This window comes from Dermacentor albipictus, chromosome 1 (assembly GCF_038994185.2).
Source record: "Dermacentor albipictus isolate Rhodes 1998 colony chromosome 1, USDA_Dalb.pri_finalv2, whole genome shotgun sequence".
Taxonomy (NCBI): Eukaryota; Metazoa; Arthropoda; class Arachnida; order Ixodida; family Ixodidae; genus Dermacentor; species Dermacentor albipictus.
This window is the reverse complement of record NC_091821.1, coordinates 93,633,386-93,653,010: the sequence shown is the minus strand read 5'-3', so window position 1 is coordinate 93,653,010 and position 19,625 is coordinate 93,633,386. Positions and strand designations below refer to the sequence as shown.

The 19,625-nt window shown below is 47.1% G+C and overlaps 1 protein-coding gene across 1 annotated transcript in view; it reads right to left on the bottom strand.

Annotated features, from left to right (window-relative positions):
• LOC135902668 (nose resistant to fluoxetine protein 6-like) overlaps positions 1-18,811 on the bottom strand; it is a 44,028-nt gene extending 25,217 nt beyond the window's left edge. Inside the window, exons 1-7 of the mRNA XM_065432883.2 lie at positions 18,439-18,811; positions 14,443-14,651; positions 12,769-12,886; positions 11,746-11,833; positions 11,553-11,650; positions 3,558-3,734; positions 874-967 (exon numbers count right to left, since the gene is read on the bottom strand). Coding sequence (XP_065288955.1) covers positions 874-967; positions 3,558-3,734; positions 11,553-11,650; positions 11,746-11,833; positions 12,769-12,886; positions 14,443-14,651; positions 18,439-18,712 — 1,058 coding nt within the window. The 5' untranslated portion in view covers positions 18,713-18,811. The remainder of the gene's footprint in view (positions 1-873; positions 968-3,557; positions 3,735-11,552; positions 11,651-11,745; positions 11,834-12,768; positions 12,887-14,442; positions 14,652-18,438) is intronic.
• Between the last annotated feature and the right edge of the window lie 814 nt (positions 18,812-19,625).

Sequence of the window (19,625 nt, the reverse complement as noted above, 5' to 3'; positions counted from 1 at the left end):
TACAATGTATTTAGTTACAAACTTAATTAGTTAATTTTTATTAATTAGTCGATCTTGCCTCTCAATTTTTTGTGCAAATATTGTACGCCGCTTCGAGTAGACCACCTCATGAACTATAATTGTGATATCTGCCACAGGCAACTTTTAAAGATTTTTGAAAGTGTTCGCTGAACACCCTGTACATATATATGAACGAGAAGAAAGGGGGTTAACCTAGGGGCCCGATATTTATTATTCATTGCATAAGAAGCGAAAAGAACAAGGACACCAAAGACAAACCAGGGGAAATTACTTGTTCTTACTAAGTGGAATACAGAAACGATAAATTAATGAAAAGGAAAGTGGATGAAAAAACAACTTGCCGCAGGTGGGGAACGATCCCATGTCTTCGCATTACCCGTGCGGTGCTCTACGAATTGAGCTACAGCGGCGCTGGTGGTGGCGCTGGCTAACACTCCCAGGGTTCTGGTTCTAGTAGTAACACATAAATACCCTTGAAAGTGGATGGGAGAACGGCGCCGCGGTAGCTCCATTGGTAGAGCATCGCACGCGTAATGCGAAGCGTGGGATCGTACCACACCTGCGGCAAGTAGTTTTTTCATCCACTTTAATTTTCATTAATTATCGTTGCTTGAATTCCCTTAGTAAGTACAGGTAATTTCCCCTGCGTTGTCCTTGGTGTCGTTTTTTGGCTTCGTGTGCTATGACTAATAAATATCGGGTCTCTCGGTTAACCCCCGTTCTTTTCGTTCACACACACACACACACACACACACACACACACACACACACACACACACACACACACACACACACACATATATATATATATATATATATGACATGACACTAAGCAATGAAACCCAAGGTTACCTCAGAAAGAAGAAGACCGTGACGCTAAGGAAAGCATTCGTGATAAACTGGAACGTAAAGTGCTCCGTCATGGAATCCATCGCGAACACCGCATCTAAGAAATAAAAGAGGGATGGGGGCGGAGATAGGTCAATTATTTATACAAAGGATGAAAACCACTCCTAAATGAGACCGCCGCATATCGATGGGGGCAAAATGCGAAAACACCCGCGTACGTAGATTTAGGTGCACGTTAAAGAACCCTAGGTGGTCGAAATTTCCGGAGTCCTCCACTACGGTGTGCCTCATAATCAGAAAGTGGTTTTGGCAAGTAAAATCCCATAATTTCATTTTTCTTCAAATGAGACCGACGGAACGCTGCTTGACATGAAAATTTATGAGCCGCTGTTTAGGCCATCATCAAATCAGATAACACACTGGATATTTGGCGATGTTTCGGGCTGCCCTCAGTGATGTGGTTGCACCGATAAGGATGGTATAAATTAGATTCCATGGTTTTACGTGGCAAAACCAGGATTGGATTATGAGGCACGTCGTAGTGGGGGACTCCAGGGTAATTTTGACTCCCTAGGGTTCTTCAACGTACACCCAACGCACGGTACACGGGTGTTTCTGCGCTTGGCCCCCATCGAAATGCGGCCGCCGTGGCCGAGATTCGGTCCCGCGCCCACGGGTTTAGTAGCGCAATGCCATAGCCCCTTCGCCATCATGGCGGGTACTGATGGTATATCTCTTGTGTTTTGTATCTTTAGATGTGAAAATTTTTTCTAGATATCTTAAGGCTCTGGTGATCAATAAAATTTTGAACACTAAATTTTTAAGAACTATGTGTAGTCTGTAAGCTTATTGGGGGGTGGGGGGGAGGGGGCGGGGAGGTGTTAATCTGTCATTGTCACTAATTTAGCCTCGTCTCCAACGACACAAGTTCTGGATAGAGCTGTCACAGGCACTTTCGGTCATGGCTTTTGGTCGGCGTGGAACTCTGAGTGCGATCGAAGCTTGCATGCTGCTACACGGTGCGAGTTAAGATGGCCTTTAAGCTCACTCATTGCTAAATACAAACCCATGTTGAACACATTTGCATCAGGCGTAACAGAATACCTCCGAAGCTGGTACATGAAGTTTACGAATAATCCTGTTATTGAAAAAGAAATGCCGAATACAATTTTTCAACAAATAAATGTGATTTCACTTTCTACTTGCGTACAAAGTCAATAACTCAGAGCTGCTGTAGTGCTGGTACTTATTACTAACGCATGTATTTGATGATTTTGATTGCAGCGACTTTGATGGCGGCCTATAGGATCGCGAGCGCCATTAACAAAACCTGAGTGAGATGAGTGGTATTGAAGTGACTCTGTAGCAATGCCAAATGTGTGTGCACGGAATTCGCGCTGCGATGACTTAACAAAGTCCACGTGTTTACATGTGTTACATATTGTTTACCACGTGTTTGCATGCAAAAAAAAGGAAAAAGAAAGTATTTGTCAAGTGACGTTATATCATGCTGCGCGTTGCATGATGTTACGTGATCAAATTATCGCCTTCTCACAGCTGTTCTTTCTTTTTCTATTTCTATTTCTTCATCATTACTCTTAAATACTGTTTAACAGTTAGTGAAGATAGAACAGTGGATAATGATCAACCCTACCCTGGACACAACTATATATCGATGTGGAATGCTCCCCTTAGAATACACGAGGCACTGCTTCCAATGTGCCCACTATAGACGACATACAAAAAATGTTCTGCTCTATTGCCTCTCTTGTGCTACAAGGCCTAAGCACCTTTGTAACTGAGAGGGCCCAGACGGAAAATTAAAAAGCAATGAAAGAACGTTTTATTTTACAAGATGTTCTAATGTAGATGAAGACTACATATATTTTAAAGCGCCCACTGTGTGTTACTACTACGCTTGATGTGTGCAAGAATATTCAGTTCACTTCTAGTTAGAGTCTTCTGAACTTAGTGTTGCATTGTTTAGGGCTTCATTAAGCATATGGCCAGTGCTTTCCCGCGCCTTAGGGAGGAAATGACAAATTCAACGTCTTAAGAACATTAGAGAGGATGGCCGAGTTGATTCACCTGCCGCGATAGTTCTCACCCTTTTGCTTCTTTGGAGAGAAAAATGGAAAACAAGCGTAGAAACAGACTGTGTTTGTCTTCCTGCCAAACTGTGAATTGTAATGAAACTCACGTTTACTAAGAATTATTGCTATGAAATATGTGGGACGTCTGCGCTGTTTTTAGCATTAACCCTAGACAGCAAACAGCCGCCATTATGAATCCCAGACTGCTAAACTTTTGCGTATACATTGGGTCATTTATTTATGATTCTGTCTTGATTAAGTATTCAGCAGCACCGGAAGGAGCTTGGTGAAAATTATGCAGTGCTGCGTTGATGAAGTATTCGATCCCGATCGCCGGAAAAAATTGTCGGAAATTCAACAAAAATAAAATCTGATTCATTGTTCTTCTGCCACTGCGATGCGCAATGGTGGCGCCATCTAGCAGCTTGTTCTAACGGCGCGGCGACGGGGAGAGTGTGACGGCGGAGAGGGCCAGAGCATCTCCGCTTTGCTGCATGGGGTCTTCGTGCAGAAGTTATTGTCGGTCGCATCTCGCTGTTCGCAAAAGGCACAGCGTCTTAGATTGCCCAAACGAAAGGTATAGGAAAAACTCACGAAAATATCCCATTGGTAGAATGATATAGGCATGTCCAAGTACCACCCAGAAGGTCATGATTACTTTGAAGCCACATATAAACTTCAACGCTTCGTTTTGTGTCTTCACTTTCGTCCTTAGGAGGAGCTTTGTGTTCGTTATTGCCGAGAAGACCAGCAGAACGCGCATCGCAGGACCTGAAAAGAGATAGAAGTATACGCAGGATACAGCATGTGGTTTATCAGCACGCCGCGGTTCTCTGTTATGTTTTGATATCAGTAGACACCACGGTGCTATATCCCATCTAAGCGGCAGCTCTTTAGTTTAGTGTACTTCGCTCTCTGCAGTGAACTTCACTGTCTTCGTTCGTTGATAAAAATATAAGGCATGTCTGCAATTCTGACGCATCCAAATGCACGCAGCTGGAGAGTCCTGCATGAACAAGCACGTAAAATTTGTCACTGCCTTCTTTCGAACCGTACTTATGTAGATAATAAAGGGCCTTTCACCAGACCCCGTTGGAAATTTTGGTTATACCCTAGAAGATCTAAGGCGACGTCCAGTGAGCGTTCTACCGCACAAAAAATTTTAAAAGGGCTCAGTAATAACGGAGACAGAAGCAAATTAAATGTGGTAAATCAATGGTGTGTGGAGGTGAACTACCTTCCCAGCAACAAAAGCTCTCGCCCATTGCCTCGCTGACCGCCCACGAAGAACATTGCAGGAGCCTACATATAGGAGCCGAGGGCCCACCTTCATCTTCGTCATGACCTCCACCATCGCAGCAACGGTCTTCTTTTCGTACTGTGCCTCGCATTTTCACAGGCAGTTTAGCGGGAATTTCCGAGTTATTCACGCTGATGCTAACTATTTTATGCGTTGCAGTTGCCATGCGCGTGACACGGTTGTCACGTGGTACATTATCTCACTAACGGGCCGAGTAGCTCTTCTGAAAAGAGCCCACACGCTTTTGTTTGAATTTTCAGCTGTTTTGCCGCGCACATCGGTGTAATATTTAGCATACATCTACGTCACCCACCTCGTGGTCTACACGGTGCGTTTGTCCGTTTGTAATGCCCAAGCCTGGTGAAGCGCCCTTTAGAAATACTCCTGAAAAGAGCTTATCGCGTTTCTTTCAGTACAAAGTCCCAGGCAATGATTCATGCGAAACATGTCTAGGAATCAGAAATATAAACAATCACTGCAGCGAACCGAAGGGCCGTGATCTTAAACAAGTATGGTTCTAATTAGAGGACGTCTTTCTTTCGTAAAATAGCTAAATACAGAGGAAAGAACCAAGATTATCCTGAAAAAACATCTCACGCGCCTACCTGGCACCTTACATATAAACCATACCACTTTTAATTGGAGTGGAGAAGACGAGAAGACGAAGTGCTTCTCTTGCGGAACACATCTCGCCCGTCTCTGTGTTTCTCTGGACTTCTTACTGCACCTGTGGGGTCTACCGCCCCCTCCATCGCGGTGATGGATGTACAACACCCCGAGGATCCTCCCGGTTCCCGTTCACCCGCGGACATCGGTTCGAGGAAGCGAGGAAATACGTCGAGTGGTAGCGAGGACACAGAGCTGTACTGCGCATCAGGTGACGAGTCCTCGGAAGACAGCTTTCGACTTGTCCAGTACCGCAAGGCCAAACGACGAATTATCAACTCATCTTCGGCCTCCAGCTCGAACACTGCGAAAACAGCTCCTCAGCGATGGCCGCACTCCATCCTGTTTGTGCCACAGAACGCTACCGACAACCTGCGCGTCCTCAACAGGCAAGCACTCTTCGTGTATCTAGAAAACACCGTGCCAAATGAGATCAAGGATGTTAGGATAAATACTAGGTGAAACATCCTGGCAATCGATGTGATCAACCCGAGTGCACTGACCATACTACAACATGTAACGCAGCTGGGAAACATCAAGGTCCGATCCATCGTGCCAACGAATGGTGCCACAATAACAGGAGTCATCTATGACATTGACAATGAAATATCTAATGTAGACCTCCCTATTCTCATAAAACCAGCAAGCGAACACAACGTGATTGTGCATGTTGGTCGCCTCGGCAACACACGTTGTGTGAGGATAACCTTCAAAGGCGACTGCCTTCCACCCTACGTGAAGGTCGGCCACTTTCGCCACCATGTTCGACCATTTATTCCAAGACCAATGCAATGCTTCAATTGGCAGAAGATTGGACATGTGAAGGGTGTTTGCAGAAATTCGGCCGTGTGCCCTCGATGTGCCGAACCCCACTCAGAAGACAACTGTAGTGCAACCACGTTCAAGTGTCCTAACTGTCAAGGTGATCACTGCGCCTCTTCCAAAGACTGTCCCCAGATCAAGAAAGAGATCACCATTCTTAAACAAATGGTGAGAGACAACTCTACCCACAAAGAGGCCGCTGTGAAAGTACGGCGAAGACGACGTCACCGACGAAGGTCTTCACGGCGGAAAACATGAAGCTTTCAGGAAAAGTCCCTTCGTCAAGCATCATCATCAGCGGACGTTTCCAGCACTCCGAACACCAATGTTGGAAGGGAGCAAACTGCCAGATCTCTCTCCACAAAGGAATGGCCGCCACTTCCGCGTACACGACCGCCAGAAGAGCCGCAGAAGAAGCCGCCCCCAGTACAGCAAGGCGCTGTATCCGAGGAGTCGCGGAAAACAGATGAGCAAGTGATAGCACTTATTAGGCCTTTAATGAATGCCATTCGCGTGCTGCTAAGCAACATGCACACACCGTCTGCCAGAAGTGCGCTTCAAGTACTGGACGCTCTGAGTCCGGTGCTTGCAACCCTTGAGTAGGTCATGGCTCCACAACCACGGTCTTTTAGGGAAGAGGTCCGACAAGCAGCTATTTTTCAGTGGAATGCCCGCAGACTCAGAGCGCGTCTTTCGGATTTCCGTCGCTTCGTATTCGCCAATATGTTTTCCATTATCATCATTTGCGAGGCGAACTTATCGAACAAAATCAGGCTTTCTGGATATGAATCATTTATGTCGTCAGCTGTTTATGAAAACAGTAAGGTCTTGGTGTTTATTCGCCGTGACCTCACCTACACTCATCAGCCTGTACCACCTAATGACAGTAATCAATATATATGCCTAAACGTAAGGAAAAAGAATCTGGCCTTCGCTTTTGTAGGCGCCTACCTATCTCCGTCAAGTCAATTTGATTACAAAAGACTACGAGACATCCTTTCCTCAAATTCCAATCCCTGGGTCATCACTGGAGATTTCAACGCCCGTCATACACTCTGGGGAAGTCCGATCATCAACGCAAGAGGCAGAGCTCTGGTATCTTTCGCCTCCAGTAATGAACTTTGGCTGCTGAATGATGGAAGTCCTACGTTCTTACGTGGCTCCACGTACAACAGCTGTCTTGACTTGGCTTCCGTCTCACGAAGCCTAGTCAGACGTGCAGGGTGGTTTGCGGACATAGAGACGCACGGAAGCGACCATATCCCCACGTACATCAAGATCAGAGGATTGACCGCTTCCAAAATACGGGATACGATTCAAAGAGTGGACTGGCCTAAATTTCAGTCTATTATGGAAGAACACTGCGACGCCAATCCATCTTTCGACTTGGAAGAGGCAATCAAGAGCGTGGTGCAAGACACTATGCGTACTCTAACATGCTCCTCGAAACTTAATGATTTTGATGTGGAACTAGAACGACTTCGAGCAATCCGACGTCGTGCTGAACGAAGATACCGACGTACGAAAACAATGCACGATCTACGGACCGCCAGGCGCACGCAAAAGAAGATACAGCGCCGGTTAGACAAGCTCGAATCACAACGTTGGGCTGCCTTCTGTGAGTCGCTAGATCCACGCAAGCCTTTATAGCAACTATGGAGAACGGTGCACGGACTGCGGACACCTCCCGTACAGCGATTCCCATTCAAGGCACTTGCCCTCTCTCAAAAGAGATCGGAGATTGACGTGGCAGAGGATTTCTGTGCCAGATTATCCGGCCAACTCACAGCTACCAACATTCCATCGCCTTCGAGCAGCTGTCCGCCACCACGTGATCACCGGTTGGATCTACCATTCTCGATCCACGAACTTAAGGCAGCATTAGCTTTGTGTAGCCGCACATCAGCGGCAGGACCTGACGGAATTTCCTACCGAGCTCTGTGTCACCTGGGGGTGCGAGCGAGAGCAGTTCTCCTCGAGGTGTACAATGAATCTTGGAGAAATGGCACGCTACCAACAACCTGGAAGACAAGTCGCCTTGTTCCACTGCTGAAGCCTGGCAAGTCGCCGTTGGAGCTCTTATCATATCGCCCGATCGCTTTGGCGAGCTGTGTGGGCAAAGTAATGGAGAGGATGGTCCTAGGACGCCTGGAGTGGTACTTGGAGTACCGCAACACCTACCCATATGCCATGGCGGGCTTCCGACACGGTCGATCATCGATCGATAACGTCGTCGACCTGGTGACCTACATTCAACATGAGAAACGCCGTAAGCGTCTCTGCGCATCCTTATTCCTCGACGTTAAGGGGGCGTATGACAACGTTACGCATGAAGCCATCCTCTCTGCTCTCGCAGAGGTAGGAGTGGGTGGTCGGTTGTTTCAATGGATACGGAGCTATCTATCCATGCGATCCTTCTTTGTAAGCACCGAGGAAGGCCATACTTCTCTACATTATAGCTACCGCGGCGTCCCCCAGGGCGGTGTACTTAGCCCCGTGTTATTTAATCTAACACTAATTGCTCTCCTAGAGCACGTGCCAACCACAGTCAGGCTATCAATGTACGCGGATGACATCTGCATATGGACATCTGCAGTAACACACCTACAGCTGCGAGCGAGAATTCAGAAAGCCGCGACACAAACTGCTATCTACCTCCGTAATCGAGGCCTGGAAATTTCCTCCGAGAAATGCGCACTAGTGCCATTTACGCGCAAACCCATGGCAAACTACAGTGTAACGATAAATGGCCAAACAATACGACGGGTCCGATCGTACAAGTTTCTAGGTGTCATAATCGACAGGGACTTGTCAGGGAGCCCACACATATCTTACGTGAAAAAACGGTTGACAGGCATCTGCCACCTGTTCAAGTTTTTCGCTGGCAAGACCTGGGGAATGTCGCCTAGTGCCATGTTACAACTGTACAGAGTGCTTTTTCTGGGATTTCTGCGATACAGCTTGCCAGCAATAAACAACACATGCAAAACGAATCTACGCACAATACAAAGTCTTCAGGGTCAAGTGCTCCAGATGTGTCTAGGCCTGCCTCAGAGTGCTTCATCAGTGGCTACGATAGCAATCGCTGGAGACCACCTTGTCAGGACCAACATTGAAATTGAAGTACTCAGGACCCATATAAGGCATCTGGCCAGGACTCCTCGTCACCACTTGGCCTACCTAACAGCGGACAGACCACACACATCTTTCAGCCAGACAAATAACCGCATATGATGAATAATTGCCAGCTTGTTTCACTCCGGCTGCGAGACCTTCGATCCCTCCATGGTGCCTCGCTCAGCCAAAAGTCAACCTCACAATAGCTGGTATCTCGAAAAAAGCTGATCTGTCATCACCAGCCCTTAGACAGCTCACGCTACTATATTTGTACGAGAACTACCGTCACTCTACGCATATTTACACTGATGGATATGTCCTTCCAAGCTGCTCCGCGGCGGCAATCGTCATACCAGCGAAAGCTACAACAATCAAATTTAAGACGACCCACGCGACAACATCGACGGCAGCAGAGCTCGCAGCTCTCTTTACTGCTCTTCATCACATTGGTGATGAACCGCCACACAAATGGACAATATTCTGCGATTCCAAGGCGGCACTGCAGTCTCTACTGTCACCTTTACGACGCGGACCGCACGAACAACTAATATTCCATATTACAGAGACATTACACCATATAAGTGATGCAGGCCCCGAAATAACCTTTCAGTGGCTTCCAAGTCACTGCGGGATTATCGGCAATGAACGGGCGAATCACGCTGCCCGCTCAGCCCATACTGAGGAGCGCCACGTCCCAATTCCTCTTTCTAGAACTGACGCGGCACGGAAGCTCCGCCTACTTGCTCGGCAGTGCACCGCGTCGCAATGGAATGAGCCACATTTAAGAAATCCGCGACTGCACTCACTTGATCCAACATTAAGTCTTCGAGCGCCATCAGAACTTCGCCGTAGAGACGCCACACTTTTATATCGACTTTGGTTGGGCGTTGCCTTTACTAAAGCCTATGCCTTCCGCATAGGGATGACCGACAGCCCAACCTGTGACCACTGCGGCCATGAAGAATCAATTGGCCATAATTTGTTCACCTGCCCGCAGTACAGTCCACAGCGGGCATGCCTTAGCCACGAACTTGACCAACTGGACGACGAACCGCTATCCGAAAAAAGAATTCTGCAACATCGAAAAGACCTACCGTCCCAGAAGAAGGCCGTGCAAGCGCTTTTGCGCTTCTTGCGATCTACCGGCCTTTGTGAACGACTTTAACTGGATCGCCTTTTTTGTGTGTGTCTCCATGTGTGCGCATTCGTTTTTTTTGCGTTTTCCTCTCTGTCATCTTTCTAACCCCTATCCCCCATCCCCAGTGTAGGGTAGCAAACCGGAGACTCATATCTGGTTAACGTCCCTGCCTTCCTCTTCATTTTCTCTTTAATTGGAGTGGCATTCTTGGCATTGCCTGGCTAGTTTGCTTTCCTAGCTATGTTTATAATTGGACCGATCCCGAAGGGGGCCGATCCCGAGGTGGGCTGATCCCGAAGGTAGTGAAGTTAAAGAAAAATGTGTTTAATTCCCATGGGTATGCGCCACTGGGTACGTGCCACTGAGTATGCGGGGACTTCGCGACGGCGCAGCTAGATGGCGCACAAAACAAAAATGCAGGGAATCCTAGCAATAAAAAACTTCGCTGTAATTTGATCAGCTCCCAAAAATGCACCATTTTCTGAGCTCTTCACTCAATTCGTCGGAATTTCACTCAACCGAATTCGCGACTTCAACAAGGCTCCTCTTATTCGCAGAATACCGAAAGTAAAAAAAAAAAGCTAGCTGTGTCATTTCTACATGAGACTCTAGGTACAGTGAGCGCAGGTATCAAAATTTGTCAAAACACAAAGCAAGGCACGCGTCTTTAGCCGGTGCTAATTATATGAAACGGCGTACATTACTGCATTAAGACATCTTCAAATATGTTACTGTATGAAAAATATCATTAAATGTTCAGGATTAGTAAGCATTTTTCGACTGGGGGTTTTATTCTACAGCCTTGCAGACGAATGCGTGCTAAGCCAGAACTCTCAAGGGCTCGCTTTAGTCACTCGGCATGACATCGTCGCCGAACAAAATGTTCTATTCTGTTTACCTGTAGACCAATATTATTTTTCCCTGCCTCATACCGCTACGAAGCTGTTTATGCATTACAAAACAAGCACACTGTTTTCGCAAGAGGTGCCTTCCGCCGCGCCGAGATATTCTGCCATTCTGTATTCCTGGCAACGAGCCGACGCCGAGGAATCTGAACCCGAGCGCATGCACCCTTTAATCAGCTTACCAAGACATCACACAGCACTACAAGCTAACCCGCAGAACATATGCACCCCCACACAAGTCACTACCTAGAGAGCAGGAGCGATTCCTCCGAGCTCTACAGGTTAATACATTCCCCCACCCAACCAGAAATCACCTCATAGCCCCTACACAATTCTCTCCGCAATGCCGCTTCTGCGCAGAGGCCGGGTCCCTCACGCACATAGAAGGGGGTTGCAGAGCGGCACCATTAAATCCTCCGAACCCTTACCCCACTAACGAGCTTTGGGAGAGAGCCTTGGCCAGCTCCGACCTCGAGGATCAGCAACGGCTGATTGCGAGGGCCCAGGACGCGGCCCGAGCTCAAGGCATTCTGGAATGAGGACGCCTCTCCAAAGCTGCATTCACCCAATAAAAATGTTTATTCTCTCTCTAACGAGACAGAGAGAGAAAGAGAGAGAGAGAAAGAGTAGGTGGCGATTACCTCCAGGTTTGGTCCTCAGAGCGTGAACGTCGGCTTGAGGAAGACACTCTAGCGTGGTGCCCACACCAACCAGCAGACCTATAAGACAGAGCACTGCTCTGCGACACATACATGAAGTGTCTTAGCGTGCTCCATTTGGGGAGCAGCTGATCAAACGTAAGTATCACGTGCAGTAGAGGTTCGCATGACTTACATGGAAAACGCTTGAACTGATGTCACCCCCTTGGCGTCATCAGTGCTGCAGGACGTCACTGTGGCGTTACCTCCGTACTCGCTTATCACTGAAACAAAGGGTAGTGAAATTAAAGGAATAATTGTGAGTAGCCACTCAGATGGCGTCTAACGCTATGTATGTACGAATAATTAATAGACAGGTATCGGAGGAACAAGTAGCGTACAGGCGAACGCGGGTGTATGGGGGGTAAAACTGCTCTTGGACATGAAGTGTCCGAAGTGTCTGACGTGGCACAGGTCGTCGTACACAGGGCGCTGCAGTATGAGAATATGCTTCAATGCAGTTCTAGTTTTGTCAATTGGAGAGATACTTAGGAAAAGAATTAGAAGAGCGTCTTTCCGGGACAAAAGGTAGAAGACACATGTAGTTCTGTGTGTTTTCTTCCTTTTTCACATATCTTTCCCTACCCCCTGAATAGTGCTGCTTCATTTCTGTACCCAAATCTAGGATTATGAACAGCTCTAAGCCTTTAGCATGAATTTAGCTCTGAGATTTAGTAACATTGAATTACCATATGGACGTAACATTATATAGCCAATATCTGTCTTGGCCATATATTGACTTGGCAATCATATATCCCTGTGTACGGTTGCACTTCCCCTGGCAACGCTTGTCAATTAAAATCAAATTATGGGGTGTAAGTCCCAATGGTGGTGCGGGAACTTTATGTTGAGAGAAAGAGCGACTCTCATGAAAGCAACTACTACACTGCACTCGGACACGTAGAATTATTTATTTTAACGTTTGTTTTGAAGATGCCGGCCGTAAAACTGCTCTTGCACTTGAAGTGTCCGTGGTGTCGGACGTATGAAATAATTTTTTACATTTGATTACTTTGACATTCAGCATCATTTGAACAACATCAGTTTTTCGCTTGTATGTATTGGGAACCTTATTAGAGCATGCGTAGGGGCAAAAGTCGTTTTGGAGTTTGCCCATATAGAAGAGGAAACAGCACACCATAGTGGTTCAAATTCTCACGTGAGCGGACCAAGAAGGTCATGTCCTCCCGCGTGCAGAGCGACGGCGCGCAGAGTCCTCCGAGTGTGTCCACGCCCTCTCGATCGGGCGATGAAGCCGTCAGGGGGTCCAGGCGACCCTGCGTAATGGGCGAGACGTGCGGCCCGGCAGGCATCCTCAACGCGCAACTCCGGCTGCACGTATACGCGTGTGGGTAGGAACGTGGCACCAGATTCACGGGGCCCATCGCTCGTAAAAACTGGCCAACGCTCTCGTTATTGCATTATTCGCTGGCGCGATCAACGGTTACTATTCTTGCAAATGGTCCTTGCACGTATGGCTTTGTGAATTCGGGCCCTGATCAAATTGTTGCTCGCCGTAGTTCCCACGTTATGTTCTGAACCTTAATACCCAGCGAATAAAACTTACAGATATAGTTGGCTTATGGACGATGGCCGAAAATACAAAGTTGTAAGGATGAAACAATGTACTGTATTTGTCCCACTTATAGCAAGATTTCAGGGCACAAGTAGAGGTTCTGTTTTGTACACCCACCATTTGTGCATACTGTTTCCCCATAGTACACTGCAAAAAAAAAAGTGAATGGTAGCTTTTCATAACTGCATGATATTTCATTTCCTTGGACCGATGCATGTTTTTCGAGGAAAGACGAAGGCCGACAATGAATTACGGATTTATTTCGTAGAAAGCTTACTCTCCGGTAATTTTAGTAATTACTTTGAGTAGTGATTTAGTTTTCGAATAAATGGGATTTTAATTTTAATTTTGGCAGATAAGAAAAAAAAGAACAGGATGATTCGGGCTATGTAAGCCTTAGAGTTCAAAAGTGAGGGATCAGGGTGAAAGTCTGGGCGTGTATAACAGAAATGTGCGCGCGCCAGTAGAACATTCGCGGTGGGACACGAAACTGTTACGTCCCCGGTTCTCTCCTCAGCTGTACACCGGGCCACAAATGTTTTCGCAACGCGCAAACTGTGAGAGCGCTCAAATATTTCGCAGCTGCAGGCTACAAACTGCAAAGTGTGTGCCGCACCTCACATTCAGCGCTTAGGCCAGAAAGCCTTTCAGCTTCTGGTCTATTTCCGGAATTTCGAAAATCTTTGTGGTCGTGTGTACATGGAAGGGGGTCAGCTAAATACAGTGCCTTGTTGATGTCTGCAAACAGAAAGTGGGGGAGGGGTTTACGGTCGCGTAACCTCACTTCAGTGATTCAACAGTGTGTGACTTGCTAACTCTTCTGCAGCATTCGGGAAGGGAAGCTGCAGAACTGTCTTGCCAACGTAAGGTTGACAGCTTCGCACCAGCTGGCAGCACGAAATAGGGAGAGAACATGGCACCACCGTGACGATGCTACCATGACCATAAAAAAGAAATGGTTTTGGCCTCCAATTTTTTTTGGGCATGAAAATAAATAAATAAATAAATAAATAAATAAATAAATAAATAAATAAATAAATAAATCAGCATAATTAGTCGGCAGCGCAGATATAGTTGCAACAATCGCTTGACGTTTTGAAGCGCCGATTTGAAGCAAGTTTAGTGCGACAGCAATCAGTGAAAGCGCCGAGTATCGCCCGGACATTCCAAGCTAAAAGAGCGCTGATGTCATTGCGCCCAGGCGATTCTCAGGTCTTTTAACTCATTTGTGTCGTCCACTGCATACTCGAAGCATACCTGCAGTTCTCCGATCTCGTGGAACGACTCGATGAAACGCCTGTAGTAATCCCTGGGCAGGGAGAACAGCACGGAGCAGTACTGGCCCTTGAAATAGAGCTCGCCATCGGACGAGCGCACCCGAGTACGAAGGCACTGGTCGTAGCCTCCCATTGCCACGTAAGTGCCTTCAAGGGCGTTCGGTGCGTACATGGCGTTGGACATGGCCACTGTACGGGAGAGCACGCATTTCAATTTGTACGCTTAGTCACACTTTGGTACTATAATAACGCCTTTGCACCCCCGTAAGAAAATGAAAAATAGAAATGAAAGAGCAATCACGTGTGCCACAATACCGAGGTACTTGGAGCAAGACTGCCGCTCAAACATTTCTTCTGGTCTGCTCAGTCTCCCAGGAAACTGCACATCTTAGACCCAGAATCACCTTCAGCCATTTTTTTCTCAAAGTTTGATTTGTTACAGCTCTCTTAACTTCTGAAAGATATAGCAGCGACTACGGCGAGACCTTTGCATACCCGTACAAACAATCTAATGACTCGAAAGGGACCATGAAGGGCGTCAGTGCGCATCAATATTCACGTAGGCGGGCCTGCTTTCTTTATTGACACTTAGCGGTTGCTCCACGCATACACCGTAAATCGCTAGAGTTGAAAAATTCACAGGGTCTCTTATTTTATCATTAAGAGGACTTGAAGGCGAAAGCCGAAGTACCGATGCAGTAAAGACGGACACATGGCGTACTCATCGCCCCTAATTCGCTTAGTCTACTTCGCTTAATCATCCCTCTTAATTCGCTTAGTCGTTACTCTTAATTACGAAGGTCGAGGGTTCGTGGCTTCTTTGTGCCCTACGTGTCGTCGACGCGTTTTCGCTTAATGACTTCGAAGGTTGACTGACTGATGAGACACATAAAGCCTTCGCCTTAATAAAGTATATGTGCGGTAAAATAATTAAATTCAGGGGTTTTACAAGCCAAAACCACAATATGGTTATGAGGCATGCTGTAGTGGAGGGCGGCGGATCCATTTTGACTACCCGGGGTTATCTAAAAGTCTTAGCATGTAGAGCTTGGGCTGTTTGCCTTGAAGCACGAAAAACGGCTTCAACAGCAGCAACCGTTAAAAAAAAAACGAAAAAAAAACGAGCTTCATTGCGGTAGGCTTTTGTGGACAAATTTGGGGATGGTGACAAGCGACGAGACAGACACAACCACTTGTGTTTGTCTCGTATCTTGTCAGTTGTCACTATCCTCTAAACTGATCTCACAAACTTACCGTTATGCAAAGCCACCATGCAGCTCGCTAAAACCAGTAACCGTACCCTGCTCACTGACAGTTCTGCATGCATGAACCTCAACAATGACGCTATAGCAGGGACAGGGTGAGTGATCACGCACGGTGACGCCACCTGCAAATGAGCCTTTTGCGTTATCACGTGACGCAAGTGGCGGAGCGTCCATGGCGCTACCTGTGGTTCTCCATCTGCACATAATGGTTGCTTCTAACACTTTATCCCTCTTAAGAGAAGGTGACACGTTTCTTTTCTCTGCTACTGCAGCCCATGGAGTTTCACACTAAACATAACCAGAGGGAGATATGGTTACGCGCCGTCTGTATACTGCGCTTCACCCAGCGCAGAAGCGATTGGTATAGTTGATGGATTTGTTTAAACTTCGTCCCTCTAGCTTTGAACAAACTTCTGGTTTTTTGTTTTAATCTAACATTGTCATCTCACATTTGCTGTGTGGCAATGATTAGCTTCATTTATGATATAATTTGTGCCATTGTATTTCTCCTTTAAGGGATCACAAATGAAAAGTAAATCTTTAAGCCGAACATGAGTGACTCGAGTGAGTGCAAAGCAAATCGTGTGCACACCGTACGCCCGCATAACTAACATACTCTTTTTTTTTTTACTTTAGCACACCTTTTTTAGGGTCCCTGCCGGTCTGAAGCCTCGGCCCCTCTAGTTATTGATCTCGCGTTGCGCGCCCAGGCCCTGCAGGCGCAAGCCGAAGTTGTGTCGACACTAATGACGAATTTCCGCTTCGCGTTTACAGCGTGGCAGGGAGCTTCTTGCGTGCTGCTAGGTCATACAATAGACGTCATAAAAACCAGCGTGGGAATCACCTGTTCAATCAATACTGGTCGAACAGGTGCTGCGCCACGCTTCCCTCGAAACATCCTTTTGTGAAACTACGCGCTTTTTCCATTTGCACAACAAAGCAAGCAGTGTCACATGTATCATGCTGGACTTTGATAATGTGCTTCGCCGTCAGCGACCTCGCGACGTACGATTTCTCTAGGCCTTCCCTATTTTCAACTGCATGCACGCTACGACAGCGCATCGCTGCATTGTTCTTTCTTTTTTCTTGCGTTCGGTACCATTAGGGTCGGGACGGTTATCGCTGCGGTGTGAGCAGCCTTGATGCAAAATTCTGAAGTCCTATAACGGGGTCGTAATTTAGGGCAGAGCAGCTAAGGAGATGCCTCGACGCTTTTTGGAGCACACGTTTGTTTGTTTGTTTGTTAATTGATACTGAGTCCTCGAAATGGCTATTACAGGAGTGGTAATACAAAACAAAAGACATAATACCTCTCACTTTCATATAAAATAGAAATTAACGTAACATAAAGCATAAACATAGGAGGTACAAGAAGGTAGCGCAGAGCGATTATGAGCACACATGATAAAAACAAAAAGAAATACCGCTATTCTAGGAAGCATGCGTCATTGGAATAAATACATTAATCAAGCCGAGGTAAAAATCGATTCACACGAGAAGATGTTATCACTGAGTTGAAAATCACGTTTCATTCCCGATTACACAGAGGAAATAGTTGTATCTTTTAAGGCATCGTTTCGTATGTGCGGGGGCGAGATATACCTACGATGCCTATGTCCTGAACGGGCAAATAGTTGACATTTAGGAAAGTTGAAACACAGTGATTTTTAGTGCATTGTAAATTATCAGGAAATAAATTTCACTCTCGCAAACTTCTTCCTCATTCTGAAGGTGCTAAACTTGCTGACCTGCAAAAATCGGTAGTAGAGTGGAAGCGGCAATGCTGGTTAAAAAGAAACCTCTAGATGCAAACCTTGAACCTCAATGTGGCAAGTTGGGGATATCGCGGTGTAAAATTTATGGTGGATATAACACTTCATACTTCCTGCGATTAATCACCGAGTTAACTGACTTCACACGTTTGTATACGAAGCGGCGTTTCGTATACAGAGTGTGGCGACTGCATTCGGACGGGGTCAGAACGATGGAAAAAAAAACAGCGAAATAAAGAAAGCCGTGTGTCGACATTCTCGTGGGTGTTAGGGAGCCTCCGAATTTCAACATTAGCCATCCACTATTATCTGTATAAATAGACTTTGTTATAACAAACCCGGTTATGGTATTGTGCTTTTTAAGAAAAGTGGTGCGTTCTGATGAAATGGCATGATCAGTGAAACAATATATGTGAATTCGAGTGCTCGAGGTCGACGCTTGTGGCATGAGGCATATTTGTAGTAATTAAAAACTAAATTACGGGGTTTTACGTGTCAAAACCACGATCTGATCATGAGGCACGCTGTAGGGAGGGGGGTGGGGGACTCCGGAAATTTGGACCACCTGGGTTTCATTAACGTGCACCTAAATGTAAGTGCGTGGTTGTTTTCGCATTTCGCCGCCATCAAAATTCGGCCGCCGTGGCCGGGATTTGATCCCGGCACCTCGTGCTTAGCAGCCCAACACCAGCGTATTTATATGTTCTGCTCTCGGCCAGACAGTTCATGAGTACTCGCAAAAAGCCTCCCGATGCCCGAAACGTCCGACCGAATCACTCGTTTCGTCCCCAGTTTTAACTTGCCGCCTATTCTGATTACATCGCTGAGTGTCGTCGTATAACTATCGAATACTTCCACGAACTCGTTCACCAGGAGACAGGAAATTGAAAATAATAGAACCGCAACCGCACGGTTTCTCTCGTCGGCAGCGGTACTTACTCCGGACAGCCCAGGCCTTCTGTTGACGCAGAGCCACGAAGGTCTTGAGCATGCTTGTCGAGCAGTCGGTCGACACCTCGGGTCTCGTCACGAAGTCCGACACGAGCGGAAGCAGTTTTTCCACCGCCACCTTGAGCACGTCGTTGAGGTCGTTCTCGTAGCTGCGCGTGGCCGACTCGCCGCCCTGCGCCCACACCGGCGCCGACAGCAGCGAGAGAGCGCCGGCGAGCACCGGCAGCAGCGACAACGACGTCGTGCACGGCCTGCGACCCATGGCCTCCGGTGCGAGCGTAGCCACTCCCGAGCCCTGTGAGGCGCCAACAAGGTCCCCACTGAAGACGGCTCGACGCGAGTCCTTTGAGCGCCGAGATGTCGCCCCGAGAAGGGGAGGTGGCGTCGGACTCGGCAGCTGCGGCTAGTAACGCGACCCGCCGCAAACACCCCCCCCCCCCCCACTCCGCCCCCAGCCCGCTGCGTGGCTCCGGCTTGTCTCCGAAGTTGCACGCGCGAAGTCGTCGCGTAGTTTTCCCCGCTGCTCAGCCCATTCAGCGCGAAAAGGGACAATAGACACGAAATAAATGGCGCCGCCTCTTCGTTTCCGGTAATTTCTTTCAAGTTCGAAAGAAATCCACGAACGAAAAAAGAGCAAGCTTAATTATGCCCTTGACTCTTTTTATGCGTTTATCCCTAGGCTGACAATACAGTAGTGCCGTTAACTGCACCCCGCGTGGTCTTTTGATCGCGTTCTCAACGAAAACGCCTCCTTTCCAGCGCTGCACGCGATCGAGCTCTTCGTGCAACTTTTCCTCCTGAGCCGGTGTACCGTTGGGCAACAAAGTGCTAAAGCTGTCTTGTTTTAGTTATGAAATTCGTTTACCCAGTTAACGCATGGCTGATTGTGCTGGAGCTACACGAAAGTTTGTAAACACAAACACATACTTTTAAAATTCCACAAAATGCATTGCGTGCTGCTGCTTTGAAGGCTTTCGTTTTTATCAACAAAACTGTCGATTTGGCCACCTGTCCCAAATTGGAGCAAATATTTCGTCAAAGTCAGCGAGCACCGCAAATAGTGCACAATTTGAATTACTGAATTTCTTTACATACCATATTTCATAAACATTTTACCTCTGCACAGACCAAAGAAAAGGGACCCAAAATAATTTTATCTCAATATAGTCAGCTAT